Source organism: Thunnus thynnus, chromosome 4, assembly GCF_963924715.1.
Source record: "Thunnus thynnus chromosome 4, fThuThy2.1, whole genome shotgun sequence".
In the NCBI taxonomy this organism is placed as follows: Eukaryota; Metazoa; Chordata; class Actinopteri; order Scombriformes; family Scombridae; genus Thunnus; species Thunnus thynnus.
This window is the reverse complement of record NC_089520.1, coordinates 928,059-948,055: the sequence shown is the minus strand read 5'-3', so window position 1 is coordinate 948,055 and position 19,997 is coordinate 928,059. Positions and strand designations below refer to the sequence as shown.

At 38.0% G+C, this 19,997-nt stretch overlaps 1 protein-coding gene across 2 annotated transcripts in view; it reads left to right on the top strand.

Annotated features, from left to right (window-relative positions):
- Nucleotides 1–19,526, top strand: part of grm7 (glutamate metabotropic receptor 7) — a 324,109-nt gene extending 304,583 nt beyond the window's left edge. The window contains exons 9-11 of one of the 2 annotated variants that reach the window (XM_067586129.1): nt 7,861–8,107; nt 10,637–10,659; nt 16,997–19,526. In XM_067586129.1, coding sequence (XP_067442230.1) covers nt 7,861–8,107; nt 10,637–10,641 — 252 coding nt within the window. In that variant the 3' untranslated portion in view covers nt 10,642–10,659; nt 16,997–19,526. The remainder of the gene's footprint in view (nt 1–7,860; nt 8,108–10,636; nt 10,660–16,996) is intronic. The other variant, XM_067586128.1, reaches the window with a different exon arrangement.
- The last annotated feature ends 471 nt before the right edge of the window (nt 19,527–19,997 follow it).

The window sequence follows — 19,997 nt, the reverse complement described above, 5'->3', positions numbered from 1 at the left end:
TGGTGTCTGCCTTGGCTAGAGCTAGCGGCGGCTACAGCTAGCGTTAAGGATCCTGTTGCAGTTGTTTGAACCAGCGTTCAGCACGACAAAGATCAACATGACAAAGATCTTTGTCATGTTGTTGTTGACTAGATGAAGATTCAGTCAGTTTAGAGATTTCCTTTAGTAGATCTTAGTCATGGTGTTCTTTCCGCTGTTGTGCTCTTCATCATCTATCTGTTTAGTCCAATAGTCTCCATTTAAAGTGAATCAGCTGTTCAGACAACTATCACTGATTACTGAAGAAAACTCTGTTTTCTGGTTTCTAAGTGGATTTATGGAGGTTTATTGTTGATGGACATCAGAGATATGATTTCATGTCTAAGTTATGACTCTGAGAAGGAGGAAGAGTTTGACTCCCCGGCGCCCCCCTGAGGAGGCTTCTGGCTCTTTTTTTTTTCTTTTGAGGAAATTTTTAAATTATTTTTTAAACGTAAATAGATGTGGAACAAAAAAAGGAATTATAAAAGTAAAACAAACACAATACAGCCTGAATCATATCATATTGTCTCCTTCACCAACCTTCAGACTCCTCCGATAACAATAAATAACAATAATAATAATAAGCTACTGCTGACAGAAAGGAAGAATTCAGAACACATTAACTAATAATTCATGCTGAGAGTTCAAACCAGGAAGTGATCAACTAACATACAAACACAAGATTAGAAAACAAAGACGAAGGACAAGAAGAAACAAAAACTAAACAGACACACAGACGTAACCATGTGCAGATATGTAGACATGCTTCTCTAAGTAAAAATATAATATGGTCCATTTACAGCTTTACACATGAATCAGAATGATCCTTTTATGCTAAAATAACTAAAGTCTCTTTTGGCTTCATCCTGCTGAATCCTGCTGTCTGTTGCACTGCAGATCCAGTCTGAAAGGGTCGACTGCATGTTCAGCTTCTTTTCTTTGTTATATGTTTCATCATGACGCTTTCTGCTGCAGTAATATTAATATTAACAACATAATTGTCGTTACCATAGTTCCTCCTGTTGTTTTATGGAATGACTCCTTCTCTCGCTACTGATGGATTCAGCTCGTATGAATGTGATGGAAACCAGAAGAGAAGTTGTGTGTTGGACTTTCCCAGCGTTCCTCCTCCCACACTGAGTGGGATCTGTCATAATGAGTCCTCCCTCCCGTTAGGGAAGTCTAATTAATGGTTTTGTTTACGCCTCCGCTCGGCGCCCCGCAGACACACAAAGTCTTCAAACACAAGAAGATGTGAAACCGCTGCGAGACGTGTGCAGACGCTGCCTTTAACAACAGTTCACTAATGAAAATGTGACGCCGCTTTGAAATCACATCAAAGATGGAAGTTTGACTGAGGTGCACTTAGTTTTCTCTTTGTGGCTCCGCAGGTACGACACGAACCGAACGACAGCTGTACTTTAACTATTCAAGCTTTTGATAATTAATATCAGTTTAATTACTCAACGAGACCTGATCAGAAACTGCAGCATGTGGAACAATATCAATATATTTAGATATATCAATATCAACAATTATTGTCATGACAACAAAGCTTATTGCTCACAAACTGGTTCACTGCATGTTCCCGATGAGGGGGAGGGGGGGTTACTGGATATATATATAGTACTATGATGGTGATATGACAAAAAATAGATTTGCTTTTTAAACCTCTGTATTGTAAATTCACAAACTACTTGACAAATACTTCATAAACGTTATACTTTATGATATATTAGATGATATATTGATAGTGTAAACTGCAGTTAGTAGAATAATATTTGCATTTTACTACTGAGACATTTACTGCCTCACTGATTGATGTTTGATGCTTATGGATTTATATCCTCATTACTGAGCAAACAAAGGAACATTTTGAGCACCGAAAAACATTTTGCAAGAAAATAAAATATATTTTGTACAGAAATAATTATCCCATAAAGAACAATTGAAGCTGAGCAAATAAATCTATTCTGTGCTTAATAAATGTGTTGATGTCTTTTTCACTTGCTTCAACATCTTCCAGCCAATCTGACGACTGGAACAGGTCATTTCTGATTGGCTGTTTTGTCTCCAATCAAATTGTCAGTATTACCAGTTACTAGGGAAGCACTGGAGGAACTGGAAGTAGCTCCAGCGCCCAGCGTTACTGGTTTATACAGTTTTAGTTTTATGAACTTTTATTAAATTATTATTAGTTTATCTCAGTAGGATAATAATTAACTTCTGCCATGTGTGCAACAGCTAACTAAGCTAGTTTGTTACCTTAATGATTTCCAACATTATACAGTAATTATTAATGTTCTTTCTTTAAACAAACACAATTTTAACTGAGCCTTGAAAATTTCTTCAGCTCAGTAAAGATAAAAGGGTCCTGATCTGAGTCTAATATTTACAGTTTATATCTGTTATAATATATAAATCCTGTCTTAGATTTAAATGTACAGACACAGTTCAACCATATTTAATGGAACTACTGGACATTAATGATTATAAAACCTGGTAAACAGGTTCACCAGCTAGTTTAGTTAACGCTTGTTAACTATTGTTGTATTGTGTTGCAGCTATCAAGACAGCTGAGTTATAATAGTACAAAATAATACATAAAATATAAAACCCAAAACTGTATGAATAATTACGAGTGGTTGTGGTGTACCTGCTTCCCTCCTCCAGTGTTTCCCCAGTAACCAATAATACTATGGGCAGTCTAACTGGAGACGAAACAGCCAATCAGAAATGACCTACTCTCATTTTCTAATTGGCTGTTGAGTGAGCGCGCTCAGATACTGCGATACAACACACAGCCATTTATTGAGGACAAAATAGATTTTTGTTGGCTGAAATTAAATTATTCTTTAAAAAAATGGTTTAATATGATCGTGTCATGACAATAAAGGAGTTTTTTTTTTTATTTTTATATTAAGTGGTATTAAAAATACAGAAAATGTTTTTACCAGCGCAAAATACCAGAATATATATATTATATATATACCAAAATATCAGTCCTGAGTTGTGTCTGCAGGGTCAGAGGTTCCCTCTGGCTGTATGTAGCCTGAGAGACAGAACCCAGGGCAAAACGTCTCAAAGCTCTGGCTGCTGGTCGTTAACGTTCTTCTTCTACACAGTAAAAACTGAAGGTTTCAGATGAACATATCAACCTTCTTTCATCTGGATGTTTCTGGTTGGACAGTCAGAGGACAGATTACAGAGATTTTAGGCAAAAGTTTCTTATTTGCACATTAAAAAATACATTTTTACACAAGATTTAATGATTTAATATGTTCATAAAGACATTCACATGTATAAAAACATGTTAACCTACATGTACTCAGCTATATATTGATTTTAAATAAGCTTATAAAAAGTCTGTTGACAAGATCAACAGAAGTACAAATAAAAAATAATGAAGGATGGAAAAGGAAAAAGGAAAAAGCAACATTTTATATATATTTATGTTATATAAAACAATTATTCTCACTCTAGTCGTCCAGCAGTCGACACTGAACTTGGATGATATATAAGTTTAAATGAAATAAAACACCGTCTGTATCTAAATGACAATTTAACCATTTTAAGAAAACAAGAAAGAAACTGAAACTTTGGTTTCAGTATTTCTGTTATATTATATTATATATATATATATTCTGTTATATTAATAGAAAACAATGACGGACAGAAAGAAGAAAAATTCTGTTTATTAGAATTTCAGGTTTAATCTGAGTTGGAATTAAAATAAAAAAACTCAGAATCAGCGTTTTGCTGTCGTAGCTGTCGTCATGGAGATAATTTAACTACTTTAATGTAAAAATTGATCGTATTTTATAAACTTCTCATGTCTGAATGTAAAATCTTAACCAGCTGTTGTCCTCAGTAACTCCAGCTGTAAAACATAAATACTTAAAATAGATAATAATATATATAAATAATAGATAGATAAGAACCTCAAACTTTTACTAAAATACGAGACTTTGTCCTACTTCTGGAAGAGCTTTTCACTGGTGAAATTGATCCTCTCGCTTCTTCTTCTTCAGGGGAAGAACTGGTACTGTGTGATGTAATATTAATTACAGAGCAGTTTTTTTTTCGGTAAACGCAGCAGCAGAGCGGCTCACAGGAGACTGATGGCTTTTCCATTTAAGGAGATAAATCCACTTAACCTTGCCTGTGGTCCAGCTTTCACTTTTATCTACAATCTCTCAGCCTTTATTGTCCGATAACAGACAAAACAATAAGATTAGCTTTTCTTTTTCCCCCCTCAGATCACAGCGTCATCCTGCTGCGTCAGGCCTCCAGGACTCTTTCTTCCTCTTCATCCTCCACTTGTTGGTCTTTTCTCCTTATCTCAGTCCACAAGAATCAAGTTAAAACTCCTTGAAATACAAGATGAGCTCACTGAAAACTTTAATCGGGGCAGATTTAATGAATTAGGGGGCGAATGTACTTAAATTCACACAGCTGGATAGTTTATTCTATAACATGCATCCTGTTTATTTGTTGATCATATGTTTTGTGTGTAAAATCTGAATCTGCAAAGTAACAAGCTCGATGTTTCCCTCTGACATGTAGAAGCAGAGCGGAAGTATAAAACTACTGTTAACATTGTTCATTCTATTACTTTTATTAGGGACCGAGCCTCCTCGTGTGTTTGTTTGTTTGTTTCTTTCTTTCTTTATAATTACGGGACATCACACCTAAATTTGACCCCGTAAACGTGCTCAAAAACTCACCAAATCTGGCACGCCCATCAGGTCTGGTGAAAAATTTGATAAAATGTAAAAATTAACCCCTAAAGTGCCAAAATGTGCTCTCTAACACCACCTATGTAATTAAAATGGCCGCCACGGCCCGTAGAAATGTCGTAGAGAGAACAAACCAAAACTCAATTATTCATCTCATCAAGACCTACTAATCATACACTGACACCCCTGACCTAAATCCAACAGGAAGTCTGCAATTAGCCTTTCAAAATAAGACTTTGCCCCGATTTTGGCCCCCGAACAAACGCTATCTTCCCCAAGGACGTTAATGGTATCGGCTTCAAACTTTAATAGATGACTTATGACACTGTGCTGAAAAAAGTTATTAAAAACTTGTTTGGATTTTATAAGCCCTGAAAGTTGCAGTGCCACATCACCCTTACAATGTAAACCAATGGGGAGGCAATCTATGGGCATGAACTTTGTGTCAAACAGAGGCTTCTGACGTCTAAACTATAAGTCTGACCACTTTCAAACCTGTATCAATGGATTCACCATGAAATTTCCTACTAAAATATGATTTTTAATGTAAGATTTGGCCAAAGTCATGGGATTTATGAGGAGATTTCACAAGAAGCGTACTCTAAAATCCTCCTCTCCAACTGCTCCTGGTGATGTCACTCCCTCAGTGCTGTGAAACATTCCGCAATACACACTCATTATAAAATCACAGGAGGAGCAAGAAAAGACTTTAAAACTCACACTCTAATATCTCAAAAACAATAAAAGATAGAAAAAACATGTAAATTCAAGATTTGTAGGTCAAAGTCTCGTGACTCATTTAAAGTTCAAATGAAGTTTGTATCTAAAACTATGTGGAAGCAGTAAATGTTCAAAAAGGTGTGGGTTCACTCACACTCTCCATTCAAATATATGAGTATTTTTCTGTGTCCAGCTGCAGTTACTTATTGTCTCTACACACCTGACAGTACACATGTCAATCAAACTTTGACCAGGTCATGTGAGTTAAAAGTCTTTACTTTTCTAAAAACAGACTTGATGAAAATTAGGAAAATTGTTTTACACACAAACTCGACACGACATGTCTCACCCTGCAGAAAATTCTCATCCTGTCAATCAAACTTTCAAAATAAAAGCACACCACACTTGTAAGAGATATACCTCATTTTTAAAAAGCAAAATGATCTGATCCCGACGGGCCAGAGTGCGAGATCCCGACCTTTAATTCGAGCTAATTAGAGCTTTAATTCCTCTTGTTACTTTAACAGTTTATTTAATAACTCTTTATATATAGATCTCAGCGGAGGTTAACAGAGATCCTTCATGTACCTCGATATCGTATAAAAGTCAAATTGAACTCTGTGTGACGGTTAATTATTGATTGTTAATAACTTGTGTATCTTTTGAATGTCGTCTGCACATCATTTTATACATGAAAGAAAACATTTGTGACAGTTTTTAGCTGAAGCTTGTTGTGCTTAATTCTGGGACAAAATACTAATAACCATAATAAAGATAAGACATTAAAGTGTAGATTATAACAGACAGAGGACATGTTCTAAATCTCCTCTGTTCTCGTTATAGTTTTGTATTGCAGCATCAATTCCAGCATATCTGTGAAATGTTGACGTGTGTTTAAATGTCTTATTCTTTTCTAATTTAACACATATACTAAAACATCTGCAGACATTAGGAGAGGAGATGGTTGATAAGGCCCGCTGCTTTGTTCCAGTTGGAATATAAAGTCCTGCTGCTTCTCTCTCTGAGCTCATCCCTGCTGCTCTGCTGTAAATGGCATACATCAGACTGTGACAGCAGGGCCATAACACATAAAGACAGTGGGGCTGAACTCTATGAAAGCCACTCTGGGAAGCCCATTACAGCACGGCCGAGCCTCTTTATGCATTCATCCCGGCCGATATTAGCCGGCTATTGGGTTCAGAGGGCCACGGCTTCGGATGCAAGTGCAATATACACAGCACATAAAACATTAATGGCGTGGCCCGGCTGTCTGCTGCGGCGCTGCGCTGCGGGTGAAGGGTGAGAACACATAGCGAAATAAAAAACAATCCTTCACCTGCTCATAAAAAGTGTCAAGAGTTTGGAACAGAAACAAATCAGGCAGCTTTATTTAGCCGGACACGAGCGGAGACAAGGACACCGTCTGTTAAAAGACACGAAGAAGAAGAAGAAACGCTAAACGTCTTTAAATCCTTTTTACTACAATTTAGTTTTTTAATCTTTTATTCAAACAAGAAATCTGATGAAGATGAAGAGAGATCAGCAACACACACACACACACACACAATTACACACACACACACACAACTCACACACACACACACACACACACACACAACTCACACACACACACACACACACACACACACACACACACACACAACTCACACACACACACACACAATTACACACACACACACACAACTCACACACACACACACACAACTCACACACACACATCTCATGCACACACACACAATTACACACACACAGTTACACACAACTCACACACACACAATTACACACACACAATTACACACAACTCACACACACACAATTACACACAACTCACACACACACACACAATTACACACACACAATTACACACACACACACACACACAATTACACACAACACACACACACACACAACTCACACACACACAATTACACACAACTCACAAACACACACACACACAGTTACACACAACTCACACACACACATATCACACACAACTACACACACAATTACACACAAGTACACACAACTCACACACACAATTACACACAACACACACAACATACACAAACATTAACGAGCAGTAGTCGAGCTTAAGAATATTTTAAAATCATTAAAAGAATCATTTTAAACGGTATCTTGTTCCTTTAAGTACGTTTATCTGGAAATACTGAAGTACTTTTACTGTAATGCAGTATTTTATATTGCTGTATTGATACTTCAGTAATAGACTGAGTACTTCTAAGATAAAATAAATGTTTCTCTTCAGTTTTGTTTAAAGGTGTCGACAGATTTAAAGAGTTCATGACTCTTCCTCCCTTCATCCTCCTCCTCTTCCTCCTTCTTCTTCTTCTCTCCTCAGCTGTACATCCAGACCACCACACTGACCATCTCCATGAACCTGAGCGCCTCCGTGGCCCTCGGGATGCTCTACATGCCCAAAGTCTACGTCATCATCTTCCACCCGGAGCTCAACGTGCAGAAGAGGAAACGCTCCTTCAAAGCGGTGGTCACGGCCGCCACCATGTCGTCTCGACTGTCCCACAAAGCCAGCGACAGACCCAACGGAGAGGCCAAGACGGAGCTGTGCGAGAACGTCGACCCCAACAGTAAGTCCTGACCGCAAAAACACAGCTGAGTAGAAAAAAAACACTGTATTAACTCTTCGGTTTCCTGCAGTCACATACAGACCGAGTTAAATGAAGCGTAAAACTGGACCTGAAATCAATTGAGACGTAATAAAGCATGTTATTATTTTACTCACTCAGCCGAACGTTTATTTCACTTCCTGCACTGACTGGATCTCAGTGTGGCTGAAGGATGAGAGTAAATACAGCAGCAGATATTCCCTCAAAACACCGTAAAATACTTTACAATACTTTAATACAGATTCATGTTTCAGTCATTATATAATGTGTCTAGAATATTCAGATATATATATATATCTTCATATATCACCATCTTTAAAGGAAAAGATCAACGTTTTAGGAAATGCTTTCTGTCAGATGTTCAGATTGATTCCTCTCTCATGTCTTTACTCTGAATATGAAGCCATTTCAACTGCTGAGGCCAGTTTATATTGTTGCAGTTATTAGTATTAAGAATATTAATCTTCAGGTTTAATTATCCATATCATAGAGACTATTTCATTTATATATATTGTTTGTCTTTGTTCAACCTTGAGGATGAACTAGTAGCCTGGAACCTGCTAACATATTAGGCTACATGATGTTTTTATGAATATAATATGAAATAGACAATCCTTTAATAATCATTTCCTGTCCTGATTATGCAACCCGGTCGCCAGAATAAAACGTTGGCGTTGAACGTTTCTGCAAACCACAGAAACGTTGAATATCTACGTTTCAACACGTGAAATACGTAGCATATTAATATTTCTACCTGTTGAATAATGATGTTTTATGGTGTGACAACGCTGTGGTTCAGGTCTGGTTAGGTTTAGGCACCAAGACCACTTGGTTAGGGTTAGAGAAAGATCATGGTTTGGGTTAAAATAAAAAATAAAATAAAAGCAGCCGATGTCTCACTAAAACTCGCCAGAAAAACGGCTGCAAATGTCCTGACGTCTCGCTAAAAATACCTGCTTCAGTCGGTTGAAACAGGAAGCGGACATTGGTTTCGGTTTCGAGGTGAAACTTACCGTCCACCAGCCCCTCCTCCTCCTCCTCCTCCTCCTCCTCCTCCTCCTCCTCCTATACAGGAAAGATCAACTCATATAGATCACATGTGAACTTCGTCACTATATGCTTCGTATTCCACGTGTTGAAACGTAGATATTCAGCGTTTCTGTGGTTTGCAGAAACGTAAACCGCCAACGTTTTATTCTGGCGACCAGACTGGATTATAAACTGTATTCTCTGCATTCTCAGTCTCATTAATCTAGACTAGTGCAGGTGGTTGTTTCTTGACTTCATCCAGATGTTAGCAGCTGTACAAATGCAGGAAATTTGTTTTAAATTACAGTTTTTTTCTGGGGGAGAACACTCAGACCCCCCCACAGTTATGCTTCTTTCCAAGTTTCCAAGTTTATTTTAAAACATAACCAGGCGTCCTCAGTGAGGAGCAGAGATCTTATTCTGTGTTTTGAAGAAAAATATGTGTAACATCTGGAGTGTGTATAAAACATGCCGCCTGATAAACAAAAAGTAGCAAAAAGAAAAAGTCTGATTAAAAAGGTGTTGCTTCACAAAGCCAGGTGTCACATTCACACCTGCAGACAGTTAACCTGTTCTGTGTAGAGACGTATATATATATTATATTATATATTCTCTCGGTTGTGGAGCTTCCTGACTGATCAGTAAATGTCTTTATGTCTTTCTTCAAACTGCTGACGGGCAAAATACTTAAATCTAGAGCACACATTTGGTTTTTTTTATTCTCCGTGGCCCCTCCAGGCCTCCGTAGCATCAGTCATGTCTTAGACTAATATACAGTTTTTACAACTCTGTTGCCCAGAAATTATGTTTGTGTGCTATGAATTTGCAAAATTACATTTTAATATAACATATCAATAGAAATGTTATTAGTTATTAGATCTTATTAATCTTATTATTATGGGATCAATACAAATGGTAAAAAAATTAATACAAACACAACTGCAGGAGATAAAATGATGTTTTATGTGCAGAATAAATACAGTAAGTGAGCTCATTAACATATTACACATTTATATTTACATTATATTTACACTTTATGTCGTCAGAGAGGAAACATTTCATTCAAAGAAAAGTTTACTGCAGATTAATGTCTGAACCTTTTCATGTTTTGGTGCTGAGCATCTTCTAAACTCTTCCAGAACAAAAACTCTGTGAGTGGGAGATGCGAGGAGCGTTCACAAACATCATCACAAACATCTTTTTCTTTCAAGTCAAATTCAACAACAACAACAACAACAAAAATCAAAAAACACTTGCGCTCTTGCTCCACATGAAATCCCAACTGTAATATGCTTTTTTTTTTTTTTAAAAAAGAGCTTCAACCCGAATGCTTCCAGATATAAAAAAAAAGCGCACAAATTGAAATTACATGGCTATGTGATCAAATTAGCATCTCGCAGCAGGATTCCCTTCAGGGCTCTGAGGGACAACTCACCAAATAATGTTTTTCTCCCCCGACAGGCTAATTTCATAATTTATCAGAGGTAAGAGCAAATTAATCTTCTTCTTCTTCTGCTTTGCTGTCCTGACATTGATCCATTTTGAGGAGATGAGGAGAGTCGGTCCAGAGAGAGAGAGAGAGAGAGAGAGATGAGGGGAATGAGTCTCAGTTGGAGAGAGAACGTTACTTCCACAGCTCTTTATCGCCATCTCTCGATTGACTCATAGCTTCTTCTACATGAGGAGGGAGAGGAGACGTCATATGACTGTGTGTGAGGAAGCAGGTTTACTGTGTCTCCTGCATGAACCACAACAGAAACATCTGAGCTCTTCTCCGCTGCAGGAACTGAACCAGGAGCTTCATCTAATCTCAGCTCGGTTCGAGGTTCAAATATCAACTCTGTCTCCTAGAAACTGAAGTGTTTTCCTGGATTATGGATGATGTTCACAGTGATGAAGCTGCATGTATATTATGTGTCTCTGCAGTGGGGGGGAGGAGGGAGGAGGTCGGGGTGGCTGCAGGACTCTGACCTGAGTCCTGTGTGTGTTCAGGTTTTGGTTCAGGTTAGTGAAAGATGAGACCAGAATCACTTTCACACTGCTGAGATTTTACTGCAACATCTGATATTCTGATGGAAAGAAACAAGCAGGTTTAATTCATAAGTTCAGTATCAACATGTTAATTAACATTTTCTCATCATGTTGAGAGAAAACAGCAGCGTTACTTTTCTAACTGAAAGGAAGGATGTGTGATGATGTCGTTCGAAGGAAGAGCTGGCGAAGTTCTTATTTTGTAGACGTTAATTAGACGATGGCCATCGGGTCCATTCCATGTACAAAGATGGTCTGGGCACCGTACCCCTGTCGGTGCATAGCTTATATGGGGTTACACATCTGTATCTTATCACATGAATAACATAGGTTTTCCATGGGCTCTAGGTCAGTTGGGAGCCATCCAATCAAGTGGTTGACAACTACCTCACAACATATTATGTGTCACAACATACCACATCTGGAACAGTTCCAAACTTGACCATAAACCCATTATTTGTATTTAAAGGGCTATGTCATATTACCTAAAATGACATGCAAATTATGGGATATTTAGGTCCCATGTCCAACATCCAAAATCAGTGAAATACATAGGGTCAGATAAAAGTCATACTAACACTAACTAAATTTATTAGCTGTTGTTTAGTCGTGTATGACAGTGATTCTCAGTGACGGAGTTGCAGACGTACTCGTATAAACAGTGTTCAGTGTGAAGAGGAATAAAATGATGATCAGCTGCCTGCTGGTAAAAAACAGGATGTTGGTGAAATAAAAAACAACTGAACCAGCTGAATCTCATCAAACCTGATCAGAACTTTATGATCAGAAACCGTGAGAATAACAATGACAGCAACACTGTCGCCATGGAAACACATCGACAGCTGCAGACGCTGCATCGATCGACTGATGTTTTCCAAAAAACAAACAAGAGGACAAAGTGTTAATTCGTTTGCTGCTGTGTGAAGCTGCAACGATCAGTCAATTAATCCATTAATCAATTAGCTGCCAAATATGAAGCTGCAACTATTTTAATAATCAATTAATCGGTTGCAGTAATTAGTCTGAATTCTCTGATTGCAGCTTCTTAAATGTGAATATTTTCTGGTTTGTTTAGTCTCTGTGACAGTAAACTGAATATCAACCAAACACAACTAATTGATTAATCAAGAAACTAATAAACAGATTAATCGCAGTCCTACTGTTGTGTTTTTATATTTTATATTTTTAGCCGTTTAGCTTCAGGCTGCCAAACTGCACAAATTAAATAAAGTTCTGTGTTTACTGACAGAACCAGATTAGATGTAGAGATTGTTGCAGCTAACAGGTGGGTTCCTGTTTGGACTCTTTAGACCAGTTCAGGGACAGACAACAATAGAAAAAACTGGCCTGATTTGAATCTTCTGTCTTTGTTTGACTTTGACTTTTAAACATCAGTGTTGTTAAATAATAAGAGAAAGATGATGTGCAGCTGCAGAAGGATCAGAGTGAAGGTCAGCTGACGGTCTCTCTCTGCTCCAAACTGTCAAAGAAAAACAGCTGCTGCTCCATTTTCTCCTCCGTCAGAAGATCAATCACTGCAGAGCAGAAAACACTGATGCAGCAGCCGCTTGCTACTTCATTCTATATTTATCTAACAATGAACTGATCTACTGACAAGTGTGTATATATATAATCAAAAAGCAGAAGCAGCAGCTACATGTTCAGTTCCTGCAGTGGAAGAAGCGTCTCCGACCCTCCGAACGTCAGCCTGTAGTTATAAACCGCTTTAATTCCTCTGTGATGATCATCATGGCTCATATCTCTCCCTCCAGGATCTCACGACTGTTTTATTTGTGATTATTGAGGCCAAAAATGTTTGATTCTGCAGCAGCTTTTCTCAAAAATTGCGATAAAATTTGCAATGTTGTTGCAGGAATTGAGAAAAATTGCAATCAGAGTAAAATAATGTGATTTATTTAAACTGCTGTCGTACGTAACGACTTCCTGCAGATCACAGAAACAACACAGCTGAACATGAGAACCATGAGGACTCAACGTTCTATTAAATAAACTTTCAGTTCAAAATCAGCAGCAAATAAAATCATCAATAATGTTATTAAAATAAATCTAGTTTGATGTTTATGAGGCAGATTATGTCTCCTGACTCACTGAATCAAACCTCATCTGGGAACATTTGGGAACATTTGGGAACATTCGGGAATATTTGGGAATAGTTTTGCTCGTCTTTGGCATCGTGTTTGTTGGAGGTGAGATTGGTCCAAACTAGCAGCTGCTGATTTGTTTCATGCAGAAAGGTTTCTGTAATTTAATAAAACTGCAGCTCTCATAAATATCACAGAGACGTGTTGAGTTTGCGTGTAGCGTCGTATCTCATGTGGACTCCGGTCTGCGTCAGGATTCAGGGTCAGTTGACGGTGGAGGAGACACAGCGGGTCCCGCAGCTCCGTCACGACGTCCCTGATGAAGACCTGTAGAGCCATCTGTTGACCCTCATCCTCATCTCTCACTCCCGTCGTCTCCTGCTCCTCTCTCACCTCGCTGTAATAGCCCCTCAGTCACTTACGATGGCTTCATCTCTCTCTCTCCTGCTCCTGCAGCTGATTCTCTTCTATCTCTCACACTTCAGCTGCTCTTCAAAGACCCAGTCTCTCTGATTCCCCTCTTATAAGACCTCTTTCTCCAAAAAAAAGCTGATTTCTTATACAACAAAGACTTCTACATCTCTTAAAACTCATCTGGCTCCGGCTGCTCTAACAGAGAGAGAGAATCCTCACAAGCAGAACCTCCCGCGTGTCTCCTTCTCTCTCAGCACTGAAACTTCCACATTAGTCGCTTTGAAAGTCTTATTTTGAGGAATGAATGTGGAGAGAGAGCTTCAGATGTCAGTCAGATTCATTCTTTATCTTCATACCAAATAACAGAGCTGCAAAACAGACCTGCAACTATTTAAATCATCAAATCATTTTATTTAGAGACGTTAAGAATAAGTTTCTTATTTACAACGATGGCCTGATTGATCATTTATCAGTAAAAATGTCAGATATTTGCTTCTAAAATGTGAAGATTTGATGCTTTTCTTTGTTTTGCATGATAATAAACTGAATATCTTTTGGTTTTTGGACTGTTGGTCCAACAAAACAAGACTCTGGGAAAACATCATGAGCACTCTTCAGTACTTTTTGACATTTTATTGACATATTGATTAATAGATAAATTCAGCAGCCATATTTAAATATTCCACATGAAACTTGAAGAGAAAATGTAAATCTAGTCAGATCTAAAGAAGAGGCTGCTTTAGAATAAGTCGTATTATTACCGTCAGTCCAGCGAGTGCAGCTTATATAACGGCATCGATGGAGGAGTCGACCCGTCAGAACCAGAACTGACCGCTTTCTGCAGAAATAAAGACGCCGTTCTGACAAACTGAGACGAGTTCAGTGACACTTTCAGGCTTTCATATGCACGCTGTGCCATTTTCCATTTTTACCTCCCCGGCGTGATTGATGACGGGCGTTTGGCTTGAAGTCATTTGTCACCGGATGAACAGCGAGGGCCGAGTGGTCGCCGGTAGCGACGGGTGGTGGGGGGGTGGGGGGGGGCTGCGGGGGGGAGATAGGAAGGTGGTCGTGACTGAGGGCGACACCACAGCTGATTCCACCTGCTCATTAACATCCTAATAAAAGAAAAAAGGTTATTTTTAGGTTGTTATTCGTGTTAACAGCTCGACTGTCTGCTGGTTCAGACTCACACAGAAAATTAATCTGCTGCTAGTTTAATAACTGAATAATTGTTTTAATGAACTTTAGCAGTAAAAATGGTTTCACCTCCTGAAATGTGAGGATTTGATGTTTTTCTGAACGTCTTTTGGTTTTGTTGGTTTTAACAAAACGAGACATTTGTCTCCTTGAACTGAAGGAAACGATAATGAGCTTTTTTTCTATCAAAAGATTAATCAATTCATTAATAAGAGAAAATAATCAGCAGATTAATTAACAGTAATGGAAAGAATCTAGATGGATGGATTGGTTTCCCTCAGGATGAATTTAATAAGTTTAATGATTCTCTGACTTTTCCAGAAACGCTTTATTTTACAAATCCTTCATGTTAAAGTCATTTCCTGGAAGTTTTCTGGGTAACAGCAGGTATTTAAGGGTTAATTTTTAGGACATTTTACAGAGACGGTGCTGCATGTTATAAAGAAACAAAAAAAAGTGTTCAGTTGGTTTAGTTGGTGATTATATTTGGGTTCATACGTACAGTAGTTGTTTATATGTGTATCTGAACTCTCAGGACGTTTCTTTGAAAGTTTTGTGTAATTTGGTCGCGTGCAGGAAATGTGCTCATCATTAAGGAACAAGCTAGTATGTTTATATGTAGTTACACACTAAACTACACACAAGAAGTATTTTCTCTCAGTTAAAGAACTGTTAGTTTATTAAGAATGTTTGCAAATTAACAATTACATATGAATCCAAAAATAATGAGCAACTAAACCAACTTAAAGGATCATTCTGCTGATTTTCTATATTTTTCTTATTGTCATCAAAGCTGATATATCTGATTAAAAACACGTCAGTGAGTCACACGGCTGCACTGGGTCACATGTTCCTTCATCATGAAGACGATGGTTACCGTAACTTGTTTAGAAACGGCTTCAAAGAGTAAAAACAGGATGAGACAGTAATGTAACGTGTTAGCTTGTTGTGCTACATATCACAACCTCTTCACTTTGTACTTCATCATAAATTTCTCACAGAACTTCAGTACAAAGTAAAGAGGTTTCTGATACGCATCACAACAAGCTGTAAACAGAAGCGTGTTCCTGCACATGCTCAGTAGCGTCCGCCTTACACAGAACTACTCTCTGGAGACTGAAAGCATGACGCTGTTATTAGTCTTTGGAGCCGTTTCTAAACAAACTAATGTGACCAAACTCTTCATGATGAAGGAACATGTGACCCAGTGCAGCGCTGTGACTCACTGATGTGTTTTTAATCAGATATATCAGCTTTGATACAAACACAATACTTGTTAGTAGATCAGTTCATTGTTGGTTTGGATCCAAACATGAAGACAAATACAGAAAATCAGCAGACAAATCTTAAAAATTTAACTTTTTTTTTTCTTTTTTCTTATATTTTGAGCTAAATTGCACCAGCAAATTACTCAGAATGTTTCCATGAAATTAGTATAAAATACCTGTAAAATGAAGCGTTACCACTTTTCCTCATGTTTTTCACTCATACTGTGAACTATCTCAAGAACTGTGTGATGGATACAAGAGGATGAATCCTACTGACGTTCTCCTCTAGCGCCACCATGAGGTCGACTTTATCCTCCGACTTTTATCATCTAGCATCCTCATATGGTCGACATTCCTTTTGTTTATGACCAAAAACCTGCAAAACTAATAACATTCCCATCAGCTGTGCTTTGTGTAAATATAGAAGATAAACATTAACATGAGCATGTTAGCGTGTTAGCATTTAGCACAGAGCTGCTAGCATGGCTGTAGACTGTTATAAGCTGCTTTAACACTTTCTTTGTTTTTTCTGAGTTATGACCTCTCAGCACAAACCTACAAACTCTCTACATCCATATATAACTCTGAATTATACAATAAGAGAAGATAATTATCTCAGTAATTAAGCTGTGCAGTCAGTCAGACAGCAGACTGCTGTATCATCATTGAGAGTTCATAATTCAAGCTTTATTATTAAAAGAATTTATCTTCTGTCATAACATCACGTCACCATTAACCTTCATGTGAAATAACAACCGCGAGGGCCGAAGCTGATTCTTGTTTTTGTCCGTTTTTCTTCCCTGCAGGTCCGGCAGAAAAGAAGAAATTTGTGAGCTACAACGACCTTGTGATCTAAAGGCATCCGTCCAACCGCAAAGAAGAGAGACTGAGAAAAGGAAGAAAAAAAAGAGGAGTGATGGTTGGAGATGTGCTGCCCTCCTGGATAAAAACAAGAAAAGGCAGAAAAAAAGAAGAAGAAGAAGAAGAAGAAGAAGAAGAAAAGAGGAAATGGGGTTTTTCATTTTTTTATTTTTTGGTCTCATGAGCTTCATTGCCCAACCACAGACTTTCAGACGCAGCAGCAACAGCGGCGGCGGCGGCCTGCTGCAGCAAAGCATTGTGGGACTTTAAACAAAGAATTTGGGCACAAATCAGTCGGTCAGAGAGAAGCACGAAAGCACAGAGACAAGGTTAAAAAAAAAAATGTCGGGAAAAGTTGTTCAGAAGATAAAAAATAAATAAAACAAAGAGTCTTTTTGTCTGTGAGGTGATGATGATGATGATGATGATGATGATGATGATGATGATGGGATGCGTCAGCGGACATCTGGCGGCGGCCTCTTTGGTTTCTCTGTGAACACTCGGCAGGGTTTCACTCTGCCGTCGATGTCATACGAAGCTGCCGTCTCGGCGTCATGTGACCTTTCTACGGAGCCCGCCTCTCGTCTCTTAATGTACTTCCAAACTGCAAGTTTTCCAACCTTCCTGTCGGCCCGTGTGTAGTTCTTTATGGCTTATATGTTGGCCTCCTTCGGTTGTTCATTTTACTTCTGTTTTTTTTTTTTTGTTTGTTTTGTTTTTGAAGACAACGATGATGATGACGTTGATGATGAATCTTTTTGTTTTGCTCTCGCTTCTTGGATGCACATTGTCTTTTATTAAAGCCATATTCTTCGCTTTGAGATCTTTTAGGGCTTTTGCTTGTGCTGCTGCCGCCTGGAATCTGATTTTACCACTTTTAAAATGTCACACGGCACAAATCTGAATGTGAAATCCTCGAGTATCTTAAGATTTAAGAATGTGGACATAAGACGTGTGTCTTCATTTATCAAAGCATGCAGAGAACAAAGATCTAAATGTGTACGTCAAAGCTGTCAAGTGCAAAAAAAAACAAAAAAAAAAACATGAGTGCTAATGAAACGTGTGCACGCAAAACAGTCAGGTTTCTATTCAAATGTAGCTCAAATTTTAAAAGGAATTTTACAGGAAATGATGAGTTTAAAAAGTGGTGAATGTTTGTTTCCGTCCACTGCTGATGTGTGATTATTAGCAGATAAACAGCAGGTGGCGCTAATCAGACGACGTCGTTAAAAGAGCTCCAAACGATGGAAAACATGATGGAAATATGACGTTTCTGTTAAGTCTCCTCATCATCGCTCCGCACAGATCTGATGTTTCTTCAGTCATTTATTCACTCAGTCTGTTTACGTTTGATTTTTCATCCACATAACTACTTTTACACCTCCAGGAAACACTTTTTACACAGATTTACACTCATTTTTTTTATGCACAAATTGAACATGCAATTAAAACAGGTAGATGGAAACACACTTAATGATAAATCTCATCTGTTCTACATCAAACTGTGCACACACACACACACACTCATTTACAGACAGAAACGCCTCCGTTTCAAAGCTCCAGTAGCCTTAAAGTTAGTTAATCTCATTGAGATCAAGATCTTTTTTTTTGCCAGAGAGACTTGAGAACAGGATATAGAAATATATATATATATATATACAGGATGATTGATTACGTCACTGGGAATCAGATCTGAAGTCACTCGGTTTTTTCCTGAAACTTGGGAAAAACTACAGGCCTTGAACTCCTCACGGATGAGAGATTTGCATCCGGTTCGCTGCAGTCGCACCACGTGGTGAAAATCAGATTCTACAGCCGGCCGTGTACACGAAGCCAAAAAAAAAAATAAATAAATAAATAAAAATAAACAGGTGTGTTTTTATAAAGGCCTTTTTTTTTTTGTTTGAACTGTTGTTCGTGGTCCCCATGATGATGAAAGCATCACCATCCCAACATGTGTGTTCCCTCTCCACACGCACACACACACACACACACACACACACACACACACACACACACACGATGACTTCTCCAGTATTTTGTAGGTGTATGATGATGATGATGATGATGATGATGATGATGATGACCCTTTACTGTGTTGTAGCCGACCTAAAGAGAACCTTGGGGTCCTTGAGTATCTCTGGTGATTTCACGGACCACTGATACAACAAAAAGAGGTGTTGATGTCGAGGTTGTCAATGCATGCCTGATATGTTCGATGTTGAAACTGAATCGGTATAAAAAAAAAGAAAAAAAAAAAAAGAATAATAATAATGAAATTCTACCAACACAGTTGATTCCACCTGTCTGCTCTGAACTGTACTGTTTTTTATTTTGGTTCTGTTTCTTTACCTCGGATACTTTCTCACACAGCAGAATATGGCTTTGATTGGTTTCTTATTTTCCTGGAAACGATGGGAAACTGAGAAAAAAGATGAGTATATATATATTTAAAAACAAAAATACTTATAAAAATACTTATAAAAAAAAAGGAAGCATGTATGTTTTCTACTGTTTGTACTCGGTATATTCATGTTGCCCTTTGCTGCTTATGTGCAAATGTTGTGGGAGAGATTTACATTTGGCCACTCATGCAACTTTTTCTGTGGTGTTGTCCAAGAATGTATCAACATGAAATAAAAAAGAATTTGGTTATTTTTTTTATATATTTCCCTGAGGAAAAAAAAAGCAGTTTGGTACTCGTGTCTTACTCTTGGAAAAGCTTCTTCACTTCAAGAAAATAGATGATTTATTCCTTCCTGGATGGATTAATGAAGCACAGACACAACATACTGATCAGCACAATAACTCTGCTTTAAGGAAATAGATGAAGCCATCTCAGCCTCTCTTTGATAGTTTCCTATAATATGTTGTATAATGTGATGTAGTAATTAGTGTAATAACTGCAGCGGAGGAGTCTGACAGCCTCTCAGCTCCAGTTTGAAC